Source organism: Hypanus sabinus, chromosome 6, assembly GCF_030144855.1.
Source record: "Hypanus sabinus isolate sHypSab1 chromosome 6, sHypSab1.hap1, whole genome shotgun sequence".
In the NCBI taxonomy this organism is placed as follows: domain Eukaryota; kingdom Metazoa; phylum Chordata; class Chondrichthyes; order Myliobatiformes; family Dasyatidae; genus Hypanus; species Hypanus sabinus.
The window spans coordinates 172,303,822-172,324,561 of NC_082711.1; the positions used below are offsets into that span (position 1 = coordinate 172,303,822).

Here is a 20,740-nt window from a genome sequence, read left to right on the forward strand (position 1 = left end):
ACTTACCCCTGGCAACTCCCCTACACTTTCCTCCAATACCTTAAAATTATGCCGCGTCGTATTAGCTATTCCTGCCCTGGTAAACAAATCATTGGCTGTCCACACAATGTATGGCTTTTAACATCTTGTATCAAGTCTCCTTTCACTCTCCTTCATTCCAAAAATACCCAGCTTGCTCAAACTTTCCTCATAAGACATGCTCTCTAATCCAGGCAGCATCCTTGTAAACTTGCTCTGCACCCTACAACTTCCACATCTTTCCTATAAAGAGGTGACTGGAACTAACACAATATTCCAAATGTGGTCTGCCAGGGTTTTACAGAGCTGCAACGTTTCTTCGCGGCTCTTGAACTCAATCTCTTAACCAATGAACCACTAAAATGAGCTCACCTCCATTAAAGTCTCTTCTGGAAGTTCTGGAGCTTCAAATGTGATAAATCCTTCCAAACTGGGAGGCGAGGTTCCAAACGTCATGTACTTCAAACTTGAGGGAGCCTCTGCTCCGGGAGGGGAGGTGCCCATTGAACCACCGGGCGGGGAACCCATGTAAATTCGCCCACTGTTAGAGCAGAGAGATCCCAGCGGGCTTCCCGAGCCAACTGTAAGAAACCGAGGACAAAAAAAAAGCAGAAGGAACAAAATAAAATAAGGTATTGTGGCGACCCACTTTCTGTGCAGGTGAACCAGCTCACAAATAGCCAGCGCGTGGGAGGAGACTTTGGTAATGCACCTCTGATGTCATTTCCGCCCGGAGAGGGCGGGCGCTAGTGATTTAAATGCCAGCACCACGAAGTTTGAATAAACTAGTCTCGAAATGACTTACCGACTGCATGTCGTTATTTCAGCGCTGTGTGTAGCACATCGCTACAGTATCATATTTTAATGATGGAGGTGGAATACAGTTATAAACTAGAGCTAAATTAGCAGAATTTCAAATCACACAATTCCCTGAAAACAGAAATAAAGAAAATGGCAAACAGATCTAATCTTCTTAGCTCTCATTCTAGGGGCAGTATGGCAGTGTAGTGGCTAGTGCAATCGCCTTACAGCGTCAGCTGTAAGATCGGGGTTCGATTTCCGTCGCTGTCTGTAAGGAGTTTGTACATTCTCCCTGTAACCGTGTGGGTTTCCTCCGGGTGCTCCAGTTTCCTCCCACATTCCCAAAAAGGACGAGGTAGTGCTAGTGAGTTCTGGGCATGCTATGTTGAGGCTGGAAGCGTGGTGACAGTTGTGGGCTGCCCTATACAATCCTCATTAATTTGATCTGATACAAAAAACAACGCATTTCACTCTATGTTCCAATGTATATGTGACAAATAAAGCTAATTTTACAATGTATGAGAAAATCAAGGCCATTTACAAATGACATTCTTCCTGTAATATTACTGCAAAATAAAGGCTGACTGGTTTACTTGGAATAATGTCAGCTCTCTTCCTCATACCAGTTGGCACGTTCTGAAAGGATGAAGGGCGAATTGCGTGCCACAGTAGCTTAGCCATTAGCCCTAGGCTATTACATTTCAGGGTGTCAGAGTTCACTTCTGCTTCCAGTGCTGTTTATAAGGACATGCTCCCTGTGAATGTGTGAGTTTCCTCAAGGAGCTCCAGTTTCCTCTCTCAGTCCAAAGACATATCGGTTAGTAGGTTAATTGGTCATTGCAAATTGTAATGTGATTAGGCCAGTGTTAAATAGGTGGGTTGTTGGGCAGTACAGCTCATTGGGCTGGAAAGGCTTTTCCGTGTTGCATCTCTAAATACACACCCATGCAAATAAATAATAAATAAAATTAAATTAATGCCAATGTTATTCTTGACAGCAACCAAGGCTTACCTGACATGGTCCTTGCTCTGGTGACCATGTGACTGCTATGGGGAGGAGTGACACTGCTTGGTGGTGAGCCTACAGTGAACACCACAGTCCTTGGGCTCACTCCTATCACTGTGGCAGGGGAACCCATTGCCAAACCGGAAGCACCTGCTGGAGCTGGGCAGAAACAAAAATAAATCACACAAACAGGAATAAAGATTGCAACATGCACTAAATGCTGGAGGAACTCAGCAAGTAAGGTAGCATCTGTGAAGAAGAATAAACACTCAATGTTTTGGGCAAGACCTCTCATCAGGACTGGAAAAGATGGTGGAAGAAGCCAGGAGTTAGAAGATGGGGGAGAGAGGGAGGGAGGAGTCAAGTGAGAAGCTGGGAGGTGACAGTGGAAGAGGTAGAGGTTAAGAAGTAACACACACAAAATGCTGGAGGAGCTCAGCAGGCCAGGCAGCATCTATGGAAGAAAAGTACAGTCGACATTTTGGGCTGAGACCCCTCAGTAGGACTGGAGGGAAAAAAATGAGGAGTCATCTGCTGAAGGGTCTCAGCTCAAGATGTCAACTGTACTTTTCTTCCATAGATGCTGCCTGGCCTGCTGAGTTCCTCCAGCATTTTACATGTGTTGCTCAGACTTTCTGCATTTGTAGATTCTCTCTTATTTAAGTAGTAATCTGATCCATAGGAGAGAATGGAGGAGGGGCACCAGGGAGAGACGATAAGCAGGTGAGAAGAGAAGGGGCAAAAGAGGAGTCGGAATGGGGAATGGAAAAAGAGGGAAGGGGGCAGGTGTGAAATTACTGGAAGATAGAGAATTTGAGGTGTGCAAATCACAAAAGGCACGGACTTGCCTCAGTTGAACTCTGTGCACTATTACCACTCTGCACATAATTAGAATCTATACTGATTGGGCTTACGTGTGCTTACATTTCAAATTATTCTAACAAGATGAATTTTTGATGCCAGTCCGTCAGAGAGAGAGGGCATCACCATTGCTGAAAAAAGACCTTTCAGGTGTAATTATGCACTCTACCAAGGTTTTGTGGCTTCAGACTGTCCACTCATTTGGACTGGGTGTAGGAAAGACCCAAAGTAGATTAATTTAGATATCTGTAACAGAACAAGTTTAAACTATCCATTCTAGTTTTTCCATTGGAATTCCCCTCCCCACCCTATTTCTTCATTCATTTCAGCACCTCCCTCCAGTGAAGGTGTTGCACTGAACTCAGGCCAGGGAAGTCCTGGCAGGCTTCAGCCCCAGCCCCCCCACTCTTCTCTCATTTAGTCATTCTTGATGGCATGTGCAATGCTGGACAGTGGAAGTTCATTCAGGTGGTTTAACAGTGGATGCTAAATAATACACTGCAAGTCTAAAGCTGCCATCACTTTGTGTGCCTGGTCCAACACCAGCAGCAGTGTGGCCAGCTGATCTTCCCTCCTTTCTGCTCCAGGGTTAACCGTAAAAATGTATTTCTGACCCAGCTTAGCACTTCACAGGAAGCTGGAAGACAGCCTGTTGCAAAAGTACCGCAGCAGACCAAAAAGAAATTGCTGGAAGAACTCAGAAGGTCAGGCAGTACCTATTAGAAAGAATTAACAGTCAATGTTTCAGCCAAGACCTTTCATTACCTACCGAAAGTTTAAAGGACTGGATAGGGTGGATGTGGAGAGGATGTTTCCTATGGTGGAAGTATCCAGAACCAGAGGGCACAGCCTCAAAACTCAGTGGCGACCTTCTCGAACAGAGGTTTTTTAGATAGAATAGTGAATCTGTGGAATGCTCTGCCACAGACTGCAGTGCATGGGTGTATTTACGGCAGAAGTTGATAATATCCTGATTGGTCAAGTCATCAAAGGATATGGTGAGAAGGCAGGTGTATGGGGTTGAGTGGAGTCCGGATCAGCCATGATGGAATGGTGGAGCAGAATCAGTGGGCTGAATGGCCTAATACTGCTCCTATGTCTTATGGACTCAGCCCAAGACAACTGTTTATTCCATCCCATAGATGCTGTTTGACCTGCTGAGTTCTTCCAGTGTTGTGTGTGTTGCCTTGGATTTCTAGCATCTCCGAAATCTCTTATGTTTACTACAACAGCATACCAGTGAACTACAGCCTCCTTACACCTATGCACCAAAGTGTTTCAGTCTTTGCAAAACTCAGAAATAAATTGTTGTTTAAAAAAACACAAGAGATTCTACAGATGTTAGAAATCCAGAATAACACACACAAAATGCTGGAGGAACCCAGCAGATCTGGCAGCGTCTATGGAGAAAAACAGTAAATCAATGTCATGGGCAGAACAGTCCTGATGAAGGATCTGGGCCCGAAACATAGATGATTTATTCTCTCCATAGGTGCTGCTTGACTTGCTGAGCTCCTTAGGCATTTTATTTAGAGATGTACCGCAGTTCAGGCCATTCCGGCCCAACGAGTTACATCACTCAACAACCCACCTATTTAACCCTAGTCTAATCACAGGACAATTTACAATGTACAACTACCCTACTAACTGGTACATCTTTGGAATGTGGGAGGAAAGTGAAGCACTCATGAGAAGGACGTACAGACAGTATCGTAATCGAACCTGAACTGTGCTGGTGTGCGTGCATTGTATTTGCTGCTGCTACCTGTATTGCTCTGCTGAACTTTGTGGGCCTGCTGTGTTGGCACGCCAGGAAGTGTGGCGACACTTGCGGGCTACCTCCCAGCGTATCCTTGGGCGTGCTGGTTGCTTATGCGCATGCCGGCATTTCACTAGATGTTTCGGTGTACGTGATAAATTTGAAGGAAAGCGAACCAGAGGTTTGCAGCAGTTGCTGCAGAATGAATATGGAAAAGGTCACCTCACTGTTCTATTGATGGAGAAAGTCAGATTACAAATATCAATGACCTTAAATAAGAGGACAGGAAGGAACTTGTAAATATTTGTTGCCCCCAGAGCAGATATAAATGATGAAACACAAAATAGTCATATCTGAAAGGAGGGGAGAATTGAAAAGATATTATCATAATATTGTGATGAGAAATTTTCTTTACCTATATCCATTGGACGCTCAGTATTCAGACTGTCAGTACTTCCTTGATAGGTCTGTCCTCCAAATGTGGCCTTTGTTGCTTGATCAGATAATTTTCCAGTACTTACAGATCTACAAAAAGGTTCAAAACATATTTTATCAGATGGAGATCCAAAGCAACACACACACACATACAAAATGCTGGAGGAACTCAGCAGGCTAGGCAGCATCTATGGAAAGGAACAAACCGTCGAGCTTAGGGCCGAGACCCTTCTTCAGGAATGTTGGCTTAACATTATTTTATCAGGTTTTGAGTAATTTACTTATGGCTGAACAGTGAACTAAAATATGCCAACATATTAGGGTTACTTTGGGGGGGGGGGGGGGGGGATTTTTAGCTTGGCTTTACATCAGGAAATTAACTTCAAGACAGTTATTTACAGCCAATTAGATTATAAAGAAACAAGAAACACACCAAATAATTTAAACACGGCTGGCCCACAAACAGCAAAGAGATATGTGACCAAATGACCTTGTTTCAGTATTGTTGGACAGAACATAACCAGAACATCACCACTAAGGACAGTCAGTAGCTGGGTTCAAGGTAAATTTATCAGAATTAGGAAACCCCAGGTCAATTATAGCTCAGATTATGTGCTCCCTCTATTCCGCATCAGCAGACATTATGAGATCGGCACCAACCCTGGGGGCACTTGTCTATCTTGCCCAGAAAAAATAAATATTGTTTGCTCATAATACTAGACATGGGCTACTGTAGATTGCGCAGACACCAGACAATAAGGAGAAGGATACCTGCCAAAAGTAGTTTTGTTCTCAGAGGCTGTTCGTTTAGCACTCGCTTGTGGATGGTAGATGCAGAACTCTCTAGCCTCCAGCATCGCTTTGGACTGTACTGCTGGACTCTCAGTTAATTCTTGCTGTGCAGCCAAGGCAAGTAAATTGGAAGATGCTTGAGTTTTAGGTAGCTTGAGTGGAGCAGTAGTCTATGACAGCACACACATGTTAAACTGAAATTCATCTGAAAGGTATTGGAACACCTATCCCAACCTCCAAAGCAAATATGAATATAAATTTCATTCTATGGAAGCGACTAATATAAACAAATACATTTACGCACCTTTGTTGGTGACCCAATGATAGTGGGCAAGGGAGTTTTATGTAGCCAGTCAGACGTTCGTGGAGATGTTCCCATATGTTTCGTAGGAGAAGTACCCAGGCTAACAGGTCTACCAGGTTGTGGAGAATGGCTACATCCATAACCCGCTGATGGAGGATATAACGGCTCTGAGTGCTGCTTACGGAGTTTCTGCTTGCTCTGGTAGATGTCAGTAAGAGTCGGGGCACTTTGGAGTCTTGCACCCATTAAGTGTGATTGTGGGGATGGTGAACCTGGAAACAGTATTCGAGTTTTAGTCTCACAAAATCAACAAAATAAATCTCCAGTGATATTGTATCACAGTGAAAACATAGTTGTATATTTCCTACTGTAACTTATAGCTTCCTTTTATGTATCACATTGTACTTCTGCTGCAAAATAACAAATTTCGTGACACATGTCGGTGACAATAAACCTGATTCTGATTCAGTGACATTGCCCTAAATTCATTCCTTAAACCAAATCTACTTGGTTATCAATGTACTTAACTTACTGTAGACCAATTATTTAACTACATTCCTGAGAATTATCAACTAAAAAGCTGATTTTTAAATATCAAATTATAACCAAGAAGATTATTAAATTCTTTCACAGAATTTATCTCCAAAAACAAATTCACAGCAAATGATTGATAATAGCACAAGCAAAAGTAATAAACAGAAGTGGGAGATATTAGAAGGTTAATTATATATTCCAGATACAGCAGAAGAACATCATGTTTAGTTCGGGAAGATAAGAGAATATTTTTAGAATTATACATATTGGTTAGAACTTTGAACATTTGTTTGGGAGATCTTCATATTTTTATATCTACGTAGTCTGAACTCCAGAAGCTTCTAAAAAGCACACTTGCAAACACAAAGTACATTATAAGTTGCACAATTTATAAAATCCTCTAATTAGCACCTCCTCAACTAATATCAAAATGTCAGCAAAAACACTTGAAATGCAATTCATCTATAAAAAGTATACAATGTTTTGATGTGAACAGTACCGTATTTGTAAATTCATTTGATCTTGAACTAGCTTACTTCAAACAGATAGCAATAACTTCACAAGTTACTCATAAAATAACTTGTAGGAAAGAATTAATTCTTTAGTATAATCTTAATGAAACATTCTCATTCAGCACTTACACCGGTAAAAGCTGCCATCAGGTATGAACTATAATGATAACAACAAGTAGTTTTATTCTTAAATATACAAGGAACAAACTGACTTAAATGTGCACAATTTCAACGGAACTAAAAACACAAAGTGGTGTCCTCTAAATTGTTTAACCAACATTCCCTCTACTTTGTTCCTACCCCCCACCCCCCACCACAGCTGCGGAGACTGACCATTGCACTGAGCAGATAATTTCTACATGGCCTGAAAACTGCGTGGCACTTTAGATGTTTATTCTTGTAATATGCATACTACGAGTAGTTAGAATGAAAAAAAAATCACATACTCTTGCTTTTATTTATTAATTGAAAGGTATAATGAAACAGCAAAGAAAATCTTTCACTTTTCATAAACCTTTTCTCATCTATCTTTATTACAAATACATCATCTATACACAGATTTATTTAGCTTTAAATAATTAATAATATTTTAATCCTCATTAGATCGTCTAAATGTTCCACTCCTAGTCTAGCCTATTACAGGAAAGTTACTGGCATGGTTAGAGTATTGGCTGATTCGCAGGAGGCAGCGAGTGGGAATAAAAGGATCCTTTTCTGGTTGGCTGCCAGTGACTAACGGTGTTCCACAGGGGTTGGTATTTGGACTGCTTCTTTTTATGCTGTAAATCATTGATTTAGACGACGGAATGGATGGCTTTGTTGCCAAGTTTGCAGATGATGTGAAGGTTGGAGGAGGGGCAGATAGTATTGAGGAAACAGATGGGCTGTAGAAGGATTTAGACAGATTAGGAGAATGGGCAAAAAAAATGGCAAATGAAATAAAATGTTGGAAAATACATTGACATGTACTTTGGTAGTAGAAATAAACGTGCAGACTATTTTCTAATCGGGGAGAAAATCCAGAAATCTGAGATGTAAAGGGACTTGGGAGTCCTTGTGCAGAACACCCTGAAGGTTAATTTGCAGGTAAAATTGGTACTGAGGGAGAAAATGCAATGTCAGCATTCATTTGAAGGGGTCTAGAACACAAGAGCAGGATGTGAGGCTTTATAAGGCACTGTTGAGGCCTCATGTTGAGTATTGTGAACAGTTTTAGACTCCTCATCCAAATAAGGATGTAATGGCATTGGGGAGGATTCAGAGGAGTTCACAAGGATGATTCTGGGAATGAAAGGGTTATCATGCGAGGTACATTTGACAGCTCTGGGTCTGTACTCACCGGAATTTAGAAGGATCGGGTGGGGGGGGGGGGGGGGGAGAGGGAGGGAGGGAGGGAGAAGAATCTCATTGAAACCTTTCTCATTGAAAAGGCCTAGACCAGGGGTCGGCAACGTTTACCACTAAAAGAGCCAATATGGACCCATTTCCCACAGAAAAGAAAACACTGGGAGCCACAAAATGAAATAACACTGCATACAACGGGTTTTTTTTGCCTTTATGCTATGTATAAACAAACTATAATGTGTTGCATTTTTGAAATTGATGAACTCCTGCAGAGAAAACGAAATTACATTTCTGCATGCAACAAAAACATTTTGAACTCCGAAAAAAAGACGTTGGGTTGAAGGTTACTACATAGGTAGCCTACCTTGGATCGAAGAATTAAAAGAAAGCGCGCACTGGCGGGTGTCAGGCATTGGCAGTTGTGATGTATATTAATAGCGATAAAAAACACGTTGTAGCGGTGTAGCGCTACACGCAGCGCTAAAATAAAGACTGCAGCCAAAGGTAACTTTATTCGAACTAAACAGCCTTGCTTTAAAGCCTCCCTCAACCCGTCCCCGTGGGCGCGGATGCTCCAAAAGACACGTACTCACAAACCCCCGTAGGCTATCTCCCTTAGTCGGAACGGTGGCTAATTGTAAGCCGGTTCGGATGTGCCAGGAAACGGTGTCTCAGCAAAGTTTTCATATTGTACAAGATCACCATAATCTTCAAATTTCGAATTACATTTCAAAAGCTAACAAACCACGGGGAGCCGCATCACAGAGATCAAAGAGCCGCATGTGGCTCTGGAGCCGCAGGTTGCCGACCTCTGGCCTAGACATTGTAGAAGTAGAAAGGATGTTTTCCATGGTGGGTGAGTCTAGGACAAGACAGAATAGCCTCAGGATAGAGGGGCATCCATTTAGAACAGAAGTGAGAAAAATTTCTTTTGACAGGTGGTAGTGAATCTGTGGAAGCTGTGGAGGCCAGGTCGTTGGGTGAAATTAAGATAGAGCTTGATACGCTCTTAATTGGACACGATATCAAAGGTTATGGGGAATCCGTTGGGGAGTGGGGCTGACGAGGGAACAAAAAGGATCAGCCATGATTGAATGGCAAGCAGAGTCGATGGGTCAAATGGCCTAATTCTGTTCAAATGTCTTTTGATCTTGTGATTATGGATAAGCCTTGTCACCTTGATCCTATGATCACATACTGTAAATCATCTGAACAGATACTTGCCCCAATATAGTTGATACTTAGTCACATTTCATAAAGCAACTGGCATGTAGGAACTTGACTTCTACTTTCTATAGTGCTCACCTGATGGTGTTCTGGATCGTGAGTCATGTCCTGGGGGCAGACCACAGCAGCAGTGGCTAAGCTGCTCAGGAATCGTGCCAACTGCAGAAACAGAATGATTAATAAGGCAAATTTCCATCAGTTTAAATTGATGCAGTTTCATCTATGCATTTCTGACTGTCTTGAAAACCTTTCAAAACTAACAGCAATATTTTTTATATACAAGTGTACGTGGTAACTACAGATCCACACCAAACGTTGGTGCAAAACCACAAAAGAAAAAAAAAAGCATGCTCATTAAATTAGCACTTTCAATGAGATTTCACAGTGAAGGAAGTAACAGATTACTAAAGCCAAGGGAACCAAAATAAATCATTTGGAAAAGCATCGCAAATATTAAGACTATACAGAGACAGAATGGGAATTAAAATAACTAAATCTCTGCCTGTCACTTTCTATTCCATGGTATTAAAATGAATGAAATAGTGGATGAATTAGGTATAATGTCCAAAGCTCTAAAGGATCAGGAATTTTCCTCTTGGGATTGGAAAATTACAAATGTCATTACAATATTTGATTACAGAAGAAAGGAAATCTAGATTCTACATGTATGGAACCTTAAATTAATAAAGGGCCTGCACAGTATCCGATCGACTGCGAGATTGTGGCGAGTGTACACATAACCAATAAATTGCGTGGTGAGTCGACTGGGCCTCCTATTTGCAGGAGGCACTCTCTTTTGGGTGCACTTGTTTTTCATCTCAGTGGGCTTGGATCATAGCTCCCACACTGAGTTGCCCAGTGTGCACCACTGCCAACAAGATTCAGTAAAAACTTTTAATTCTGCTACTCCACGCAATATGTAACAGGGCTGTTACATGCATAGAAGAACAAAGTGGGCAGGTACAGACTGATCAAGCAGAGTCAGAATGGATGTGGGTCAAAGACAACATGTTTGAGGATAGGCATTGTCTTTATACAATGTTCTCGACAGATCTGTACCCGAGTAGGCTAAAAATGGACGAGTACTGACTTCCTGCAGCTTGCAACAGAACAGTCAAAATATAATACAATTGAAAGTATTCCAATGACACACCTAAAGGTGAAGGGGAATATGGCCTGGAGGATCCAGTGGAGAGTCTGCGGCCTGGGTTTTGTGGTGCATCAGCTGCAGCTGGTGACCCTCCTGTAAGCTTCATGAAACCCATTGGGCTTGTATTAGATCTCTTTACCATTCCAGACCTGAAAGGTTCACAAGGAAAACAATGAATCACAACAGACATTCGCATTGTGGCGAGACAGGACATTGCAGAAGCTGGAATCTGGAGCAAAATCCAATAAACCCATCTAACTGAGGTGTTGGGAACTTTTGAACTCCCTCATTCCTTCCCCTATCAGTGTCTGCACTCACAAACCACAGGAGCTCAGTAAATGTACATGTTGCACTCCTGAGAGCAGTTTTCGACCTTTGATCTATGACATGACGTGCTGGCATTGGAGATGATCCAGACAAGGTTTACGAGAATTATTTGGGCAATGAAAGGGTTAATGTATGAGGACTGTTAAATGGCTTTGGGCCTGTACTTGCTGGAGTTTGGAAGAATGGGGGTGGGGGAGAAGAGATCTCACTGAAACCTGTCAAAGATTGAAAGGCCTTGATAGAGTGGACATGGAGAGGATGCCTCCAATAGTGGGAGAGTCTAGGACCAGAGGGCACAGCTTCAGAATAGAAGGACATTCCTTCAGAACAGAGATTAGGAGAATGTTTTTTAGCCAGAAGGTGGTTGAACCTATTGAATTCACTGCCACAGATGGCTGCTGAGGCCAGGTCATTCAGTATATTTAAAGTGGAGATTGTTAGGATATTGATTAGTAAGACTGTCAAAGGTTACTGGGAGAAGGAAAGAGAATGGGGATAATATATCAACCAAAATGAAATGCTGGAAGAGACCCGACAGGCCGAATGACTTAATTCTGCTCCTATGTCCTATGGTCTAAAAAAAATGAGCTGCTGGAAGAATTCAGCACATGCGGTGGCAGTCTTGCTAAAATCCCAACACAAGATATGAGCGAGTGAGGCCATGGAGACAGCTGAAAGTGGATCTGAATTTTAACAGTGAAGGACTGCTGGACAGAAAACCAATCAAGTTAACAAGCACCAGGAAGATCGGTTAATAGGGCATAACTAGTTAAGTTCAAAGCATTAGAGTCCTGGATAAGCTATTGATAATCAGTGAAACTCTCAATGGTACTATCATTTTATTCAGCCTGTTTCTGAAAATGAACAATTATTTATACAGCTCCAACTAAATGCTGGCGGAACTCAGCAGGCCAGGCAGCATCTAAGGTAAACATTTCAGGCCCAGACCCTTCTATAGTTCAGGAAAAAAATGAGATTGGAAGGTGATGGGGGAAGGGAAGGAAGAAGTACAGGTGGTAGGTGATAGGTGAAACCAGGAGAGGAGGAGGGGTGAAGTAAAGAGCTGGGGAGTTGATTGGAGAAAGAGATAAAGGGGTGGAGAGGGGGAATCTGATAGGAGAAGACAGAAGACCATAGAAGGAAGGGAAGTGGGAGGAGCACTAGGTGGAAGTGATAAGCTGGTAAGGAGATACAGTGAGAAGGGGAAAACAGGAATGGGGAAAGGTAAATGGCAATTACCAGAAGTTAGAATAATCTATGTTCATGCTATCAGGCTACCCAGACAGAATTCAAGGTGTTGCTCCTCCAAGCTGAGTGTGGCCTCAACATGGCAGTAGAGAAGGCCATGGACTGACATGCTGGAATGGGAATTTCGAGCATCTGCAGATTTTCTCATGGTTCTATAGTTCCAAGTCTGACTCCTCAAATACATCACCTTAATGTAGTCTTATGGACGTTTAGTTTACAAAAGCAACGGGCAAAAATAGAGGGATAGAATCTTGTTTTAATTCCTGTATTATTGCTGGGAAGCACTGAACTCCACTGCTGTATACTGTACAAAAGTAATGAGCAAAGATCCACAAATTGAATATTCTCAGGGATGAGGATATTCTCATCGATTTACCTGATCACTAGAATTCATTTTCTCTCGGTTCATTTCTAATAACCAAATCTCAGCTGCTCTGAAGTCTAGCTCCTTTATGACATTAAGGGCCTCTTACTCCATCATCTTACTCTTATTCACTTATTCCATCAATCTGACTCCTTCTTCAGCCCTTTAGCTCTTCCACAATCAGCTCCCAACTTCTCACTTCATCCTCCTCTCCCCCAGCCACCCACCTTCCTGCTCACCTGGTCTCACCCATCACCTGGCCAGCTTGTACTCCTCCCCCCTCCCCCTATTCTGGCTTCTTCCCCCTTCCTCTCCAGTCCTGGTGAAGGGTCTCAGCCCGAAAGATTGACTGCTTATTCCCCTCCACAGACGCTGCCTGACTTGTGCTCCTCCAGCATTTTGTGCTTATTGCTCTGGAATTCCAGCATCTGCAGAATGTCACGTGTTTATCTGCATCCTATATTTATCTCTCAGTTATAAAAGACTTCCTGACTTATGTATAATTATCTTCTACGTAAATTACCAGCTAATGGATAATTTGTCCTATTTATAATCACACCTTTCCATGAATTGACAACTGGTTATAGCCTGGGTTTTCAGTAAAAACCGACCCAGCAACACAACACATAACTTCCATAACTAAGATTGTTTCTGTCTTTATGATCTATAGTTTAACAGATTTTTACTAACAATGGCTCAAACAAGTATGCCTATGTTGAAATAAAACAATCATTTCCACCTTTATTCTGAACCTCCAGGCAACAGACTCACAAATTCCAAAGTCAAGAAGGCTGAAAGACCTGTTAAACAACTGTATCTCTGCCAATGTTTTCCTTTGGCTTTACTTTGTCATCACGAGCAGGCCAGTTCTTGTAGCAACTTTAAAAACCATAAATGAGACTGGAAAATTGTTAGACTATATAAAACAAGAGAAATATGTAGTCAGTGGCCACTTTATTAGCTACACCTGTACACCTTGTTAATGCAAATATCTAAGCAGCCAATCACGTGCCAGCATCTCAAAACATAGAAGAACGCAGGATGAAGAGGTTCAGCTGTTGTCCTGCCCAAACTTCAGAATGGGGAAGAAATATGATTTAAGTGACTTTGACCATGGAATAATTGTTGGTGCCAGGCAGGGTGGTTTGACGATCTCAGAAACCGCTGATCTCCTGGGATTTTCACACACAACAGTCTCTCGAATTTACAGAGAGTGGTGCAAAAAAAAAAATCCCATGAGCAGCTACTCTGTGGTTAAAAATACCTTGTTAATGAGAGAAGCCAGAGGAGAATGGTCAAACTGATTCAGGCTGACAGGAAGGCGGCAGTAACTCAAATACAACCGTGATGTGCAGAAGAGCATCTCTTAACAGACAGCATGTCAAGCCTTAAGATGGAGGGGCTACAGCAATAGAAGACCGCACTGGTTGCCACTCCTGTACCTAATAAAGTGGACACAGAGTAATTCCTAATAACGTTGCTACTGACTTTGCATACTGCAGTTCGAACAAAACAAAGTCAAGCAACAACATACAGAGGCCTATTCAGCCTCAAGGCAAATAAAGAAACACAAAGGATGTTTTCTTATTCCTCACACGCTAACAATTGCCCACCATCATTTCTTCCAATATTTTAGCAACATGGTGAGAGTGTGTGGAATGAGCTGCCTGCAGGGGTGGTGGATGTGAATTCAATTCCAACACTTAAAGAGAAATTTGGACGGGTACGTGGATGGCAGGCTATGGTCCAGGTGCAGGTTTGGGGATCAGGCAGATTAATAGTTCAGTACAGGTGAGACAGGCCGAATGGCCTGTTTCTGTGCTTAGTGCTCCATGACTTCATCTTTCTCAGCATTTTAGTAACGAGCAGAGACACAATCTAAACCACAGGATGCACGGTGATAAACTCTGAAATAATTGGTTTACTTTCAGTCTGACTGAGGTTCTGATGTTATGTTTGGACAAGAACCTTGCTGGTGGAGACATAAGAGGTCTAAACTCAGTGTGACTTCCTCTTCTCAACTACCTACTCCATCCACCTCACATTCAAGAGGTATTTCCTCCTCAGTTAGAGATTTAAAATTTTAAAATATAGAGTGCAACTTAAATTTTGTCTCCTCAGAAGTGGATTTATTAGAAAGATAACACACAACACGTTTAGAATCATAAAACACTACAACACCAAAACAGGCCCTTTGGCCCATCTAGTCTGCGCTGAGCTATTATTTTGCCTAATCCCATTGACCGGCATCAATAAACCTGCCATCCATGTATGTATTCAAACTTCTCAAATGTAGCAATTGAACCTGCTTTCACTACCTCTGCTGGCAGCTTGTTTACACATTCTTATCACCCTTTGAATGAAGAAGTTTCCCAAGTTGCCCTTAAACATTTCACCTTTCACCCTTAACCTACGACCTCTAAGTCAAGTCTCATCCAACCTCAGTGGAAAAAGCCTACCTGCAATGACCCTATCAAGACCCCTCATATTTTCATACACCTCTACTAAGTCGACCCTTAATCTTCTACATTCCAGGGAATAAAGTCCTAACCTATTCAACCTTTTCCAGGTACTCCAGACCTGGCAACATCCTTGTCAATGTTCTCTGTACTCTTTCAAGCTTATTGATATCCAATACTTAAAAGGCAAGTAATTTTTGGTCACTTTGAGTTACTTTGTCAAGATGGTAGTTGGGATTTGAAGCGCTACAAAACTTTGCAGCCGGGTCGTTAACTTCAAATGTAGCTGGAGTCAATCACAATGATATGAGCGTGATACCACAACAGCCTCACTTTCAAGGCCTTTACAACTCATGCTCTCAGCATCACTTCCTTTATTTGTACAATTTGTCTTTTTTTGCACATTGGTTGCTTGTTAGTCTTTATGGATAGTTTTTCATGAGTTCTATTTCTTTTAAATCTCCCTGTAAATACTTGCAAGAAAATGATTCTCAAGGTAGTAGTTGGTGACATATCAATACTCTGATAATTTACTTTGTCATTTGACTTGAATTTAATCCATCTAGTTTAAGACTTTGCTTCTGTTCCATTCATACAACTGTGAAACAAACACAGAGCACTGCAAACTTTATCAGTTTAGATTGTAACCTAGTAACCTAAAAAACTTTTGCCGATAGGAAATTTGGAAGTGGAAACATTTTAGGACCACACTGTAAGCTACACAGAATACCAACAAACGACATACCTGGGTGATCCATAGGGATTAGTGTTGTGGCCAGAAATGACATGCAGGTTCTGTTCAATCCGCTGGTAGTTTCTAATCTGCGTCGGGACAGGAATTGGAGCTGACTCAGTACGTGGGGACACCGGAGGTGGACACTGCCTGGAGTCAAACACAAGAGTTGGTCATGAAGCAGGATTTCTGGCTGCTCAATATACCAGAACAATTAAAAACCCAGTATTTTGAGTAAGGTAAAAAGTCCTGAGCTGCTGCTGTGTGACAACAATCTGGCAAGCTGCAGTCAAGAGCTGGTTCAGTCTTGTAAACAAGATCCTATTTGGAATACGATTATACTTTGCATAAAACCCTCACAAATCTTTCAACTTTGTCTGGGTTAAACAAATGATCTTTACCTCAGAGCAGTCTGGTGTCTACAGGATAGGGAAGCAATACATGTATGTAAGCTTTATAGACCACCTTTCATTCCCCATGCAACTTTAATTACATAAAACCAACAAGTTCTAAGAAAACAAATACAGGGAATGCTACTGGGAACACGTTGTCCAAAGGCAGCAGTGATGGCATTCTAGAAATAAAAGGTGGCAATCAACATAACAAGGGAAATGAGTCACAAGCGGAAAAGAAATCAAAACAACCAACAGTTCAAGAACAGGTCAGCAGCATATGCTGACGAATTTATCTCAGACTGCCTGTTGACATTCAGTGTCTCGGATTCAGGTTAAACCAGTGACGTCTGCAAAAGCACTCCTGCTTCAAGCTATTCATGGAGTCACACCTCAAATGAATTTCCAAGAATTTCAGCCTAATGAAAACACAAGCTGGATTCTCAAGCAAAGCAAAGAAACAGTTAACCCTTTGCTGGTCAAATGGAAGGGATGTATTCAAGACCATAAGACAAAGGAGGAGAAATAGGCCATCTGGCTCATTGAGTCTGCTCTGCCATTCATCATGGCTGATTTATTATTCCCCTCAAACCCATTCTCCTGACTTGTAACTTTTGATGCCCCGACTAAAAAAGAACTTTGTATTTTCTATCTTAAATTTAGCACAGTAATTAAAAATCCTAAGCAAACATATCAACTTGTGTAGTAGTTCTGATGAGATGTTGGTGAGCCAAAACATCATCTATGCTTCTCTCTCCACAGATGCTGCCTGACCAGTTCCAATTCTTGTTTATGCAACCTTCTGAAAACTGCTGAAATGTTTTGAATCCCTTAACACACTCTTTGCAGTATCTAACACAGATTGTTCCATACAGAATGTTCTGTTTGCAAAGTAAATCAAATAGGCTTTCAAGGTTGCAAATGGGATGGCCTTTGTTTTAATTCAACTAGAATATGAAAGGAAGGATTTTATGGCCTGATGGTACTAGGCTTGGACTAGTGGGAAAATCAAGATTGAAGATTCAATAAAATGATACCACATTTTAAAGGGTGTTCAAAGGGTGGTAATGGGGCAACCCAACTATCTTTTTCAGAAATCAAAGGAAAAGTTCTAATTAGCTACTTTAAGAATTAGTAAGAGATTTAACCTCCAAAGGATCACATCCTTGTCATGGTTTGCAAGCTTGCGTGCCTCAGTGACCCCGAGAACCATGTTGGCTGGAGTCAGGGCTTTAGCTTTGGCTCTTGTAGGGGTCACTCCTGCCAAACAGGTCAAAGGGTAGAGGACAGACTAAGAGCGGTCCACCGGTCCTCCAGGTTCGGGGGTTCGGCTCAGGGGTAACACCCCGACTGGTAAAACAAAACTGTTATGGAAACAGCAAAGAAGAATACTGTCACACTAAGATGTGACAGTATTCCTGACCCTCAGTACTTCCAAGGTTGGAAACTGGATGATAATGGAAAATGCTGGTCACCAGGTTAAACAGTGTTTCTGAACCCATATTGTTTTAGAGCTGAAACATACGCTGCCCATCTTGCTGAGCGTTTCTAGAACACTTGTTTCAGAAGGCAGTGACAAGTTTTCAAAAACAACACACACAAAATGCTAAAGGAGCTCCGCACATCAGGCAGCATCTGTGGACAGGAATAAACAGTTAATGTTTGGGCCAGAGACATTGACTGCTTATGCTCTCTATAGCCGCCACCTGGTCTGCTGAGTTTCTCCAGCATTTTGTCTGTGTTGCTGTGGATTTCCCGCATCTGCCGAACCTCGTGTTCAAATATATCAGGTTCAATTTGCTGGAAATTAGACAGCAACGTACAGAAGTTGCTGAGGGTAATCTTTTATTTTGAACACTGTCATTACCTTTTGACATACTCTGGCAAAGAGAGTGGCCAGTCTCTAATACCTTTATGCTGTATTGTAAACAGCTGCTAGGTATGTACAGTCCTGTGGAAAAGGGGAGAGACAGACAGAGCCCAAGACTTTTGCACATTACTATAGTGATTTTATGAGTGATGATAAACCTGATTCTGATATGGGTCTCTATTGTGGACTGAGAGTGGGAAGGGGGCAGGGAGAGAGAGGAATCATGGTTGGGAAAAGGGGAAGGGAGAGGGAACAGGAAGCACCATGGAGACATTCTGTAATGAACAATAAACACCAGTTGTTTGGAATCAAATAATCTTGCCTGGTGTTTCAGTGCTGGATGTGTCTGCACCTGTGCCCCCCCCCCCGCCCACTTCTGGTGCTCCTCCTCTGCCTCTTGTCCCACACACCCCTCCTGTAGTGTGCCACCCTCGCCATTCCCAACATCTTCTCCCCCCACCAGATTTACAAACTTGCTCCCCACTCCATGTTGACAAATACAGCACTGTGCAAGTATCTCAGCCACCGTAGACATGTGCATTTTTGTTTGGCACCTTGCCAACTATTTATCCTAAACCTGGGAACTCACCAGTGTGAGTACACATCCCATTTAATCTGTGGTACAATGCATTGATAGAACAACCTGCTGTGCCACAGAGTGCTTAAAGGAAGGGAAAATGGTTAGCAGCCTGCACTTTCTCAACTTCCAGTCATAACTTCTCAGCAGCAAAACATACATTATATACATGTGGAAATATTCTGAACTAAAATTTATTACTGAACAGAGCACTAACTGCAGTTTTACTCATAAATTAATGTATAGCTTTATATATCTCAAGAGTATTTAAAATGCACTATTTGCTTCACTAAATTGCCCATTTTACTTACATTATAGGGAGTTGTCAAGTTGTACTATGGGAAACAGAACCAAAAAGGGATATAACAACAACAATAATAATGGCCAGCCAAAACAAATTTGCAATACTACTGTAGAGGATGAATTCCTGGAGTATATACGATGTGGATTTTTCGACTGTTGTTGAAGAGTCAACAAAGAAGTGAACTGTGATTGGTTAAATACAAACACGAGTGATTTTGCAGATGCTGGAAATCTTGAACAATGCACACAAAGTGCTGGAAGAACTAACTCAGCACAGCAGGCAGCACCTATGGAGGGGATTAAACAAACTTTTCAGGTCAAGACCTTTCATCAGGACTGGAGAGGAAGGAGGCAGAAGTTGGAATAGGAAGATGGAGGAGTACAAGATGGCAGGTGATGGGTGAAACTGGGTGAAGGTGGATGAAGTAAGAAACTAGGAGGGGTTAGATGGAAGAGAAATTTAATAGGAGACAGTAAAAAGGTCAATGGACTGTGGAAGAAAGGGAAGGAGGAGGGTAACCAGGGGGAGGTGATGGGCAGGTGAGAAGAGAAGGGGAGAGAGGGTAACCAGAAGGTTAGGTTATATGTTGTGCAATGATCTTTATGATTGTCTTTTTATAAAAAAGTTATCATAGTAAGATAGAATTTTTCATTATAAGGCAAAGTAATTCAATCTGTAACTAGAGCTACAAAGATCAAAGTAAATAAATTACAAAAGTGTGCTAAGTGTGTTAGCTAAGAGAGATAATGAAGCTTCATTAAAAGTCATGATGTAGCAGATAGGGAGGAAATGCACGCTCTTAGAGCAAGACCATCAAAGTCAAAGTGAATGAATCAGTCCTTAAAGCCACAGCAGCAGATCCAAAATGGAGAAAGGTAACATTGCCAGAAAAAGCAAGGATCAAATAGGACTTTGGAAGTTACAACTTAGCTAGGAACGAGTTTTAGAATGGACTTGGGAGAGCTAGAAGGGGACATGTGAAAGCTTGGTGAGTAGGATTAAGGAAAACCCTAAGGTGCTCTACACGTAAATGAAGATCTGGAGGACGACTAGTGAGGGTAGGATCAATCAGGGATAAATGCAGAAATACGGTTGGAGTTGGAAGAGGCTGGGGGTGGTACTTAATGAAATCTTTACTTCAGTATTTATCAGTGGGAGGGACTTTGATAAATATGAGGTCAGTGTAAAACAGGCTAATATGCTGGAAAATGCCATGGTTAAGGAAGAGGACTGTTACCTCTTCTCGGTAGAACTGCAACAAGACAATGATTTAGAAAACCAATCATTGTTGCAAAAGTTCTAACAAATACTTGATGTCACTCACTGAACTAACATGCCTGTACTGAATAAAAAATTTGCAAATATGATCAATACCGGTGATTTTTATCAACAGTGATGTCATTTGATGAGGACATGAATTACTTTGATATATTTTAAAGTATGTTTATTCATTTAATAGGGACAAAGTTTTGTTGCTTTCTAGAGAATGTTATGGATATTGGGTCCTACCTTCCAAGTTCCCTTCCTACCCCAAAAGGTATTAAATTTCTTCTCAAATATTGGGTTAATGGTCAAATCTCTGAAATATGCTAATTTGAAACACTAATAGTTGACAGAAATTCTTAAGCCACACCCCATTACAAATGTCAGTTAACAGTATCTGTGTACCAATGACAAAAACAAGTTCAAAATTTATTTCTTTAAATCTACTCTGTGGACTTCA

The 20,740-nt window shown here is 41.7% G+C and overlaps 1 protein-coding gene across 3 annotated transcripts in view; it reads right to left on the reverse strand.

Moving 5' to 3' along the window:
• The window catches only part of ulk2 (unc-51 like autophagy activating kinase 2), a 128,639-nt gene that overhangs the window by 17,796 nt on the left and 90,103 nt on the right, over positions 1–20,740 (reverse strand). For 2 of the 3 annotated variants that reach the window (XM_059973566.1, XM_059973569.1), the window contains 8 exons: positions 15,887–16,024; positions 10,747–10,892; positions 9,672–9,752; positions 5,977–6,248; positions 5,652–5,842; positions 4,861–4,970; positions 1,832–1,984; positions 391–599 (listed from right to left, as the gene is read on the reverse strand). In XM_059973566.1, the coding sequence (XP_059829549.1) occupies positions 391–599; positions 1,832–1,984; positions 4,861–4,970; positions 5,652–5,842; positions 5,977–6,248; positions 9,672–9,752; positions 10,747–10,892; positions 15,887–16,024 (1,300 nt within the window). The remainder of the gene's footprint in view (positions 1–390; positions 600–1,831; positions 1,985–4,860; positions 4,971–5,651; positions 5,843–5,976; positions 6,249–9,671; positions 9,753–10,746; positions 10,893–15,886; positions 16,025–20,740) is intronic. The other variant, XM_059973567.1, reaches the window with a different exon arrangement.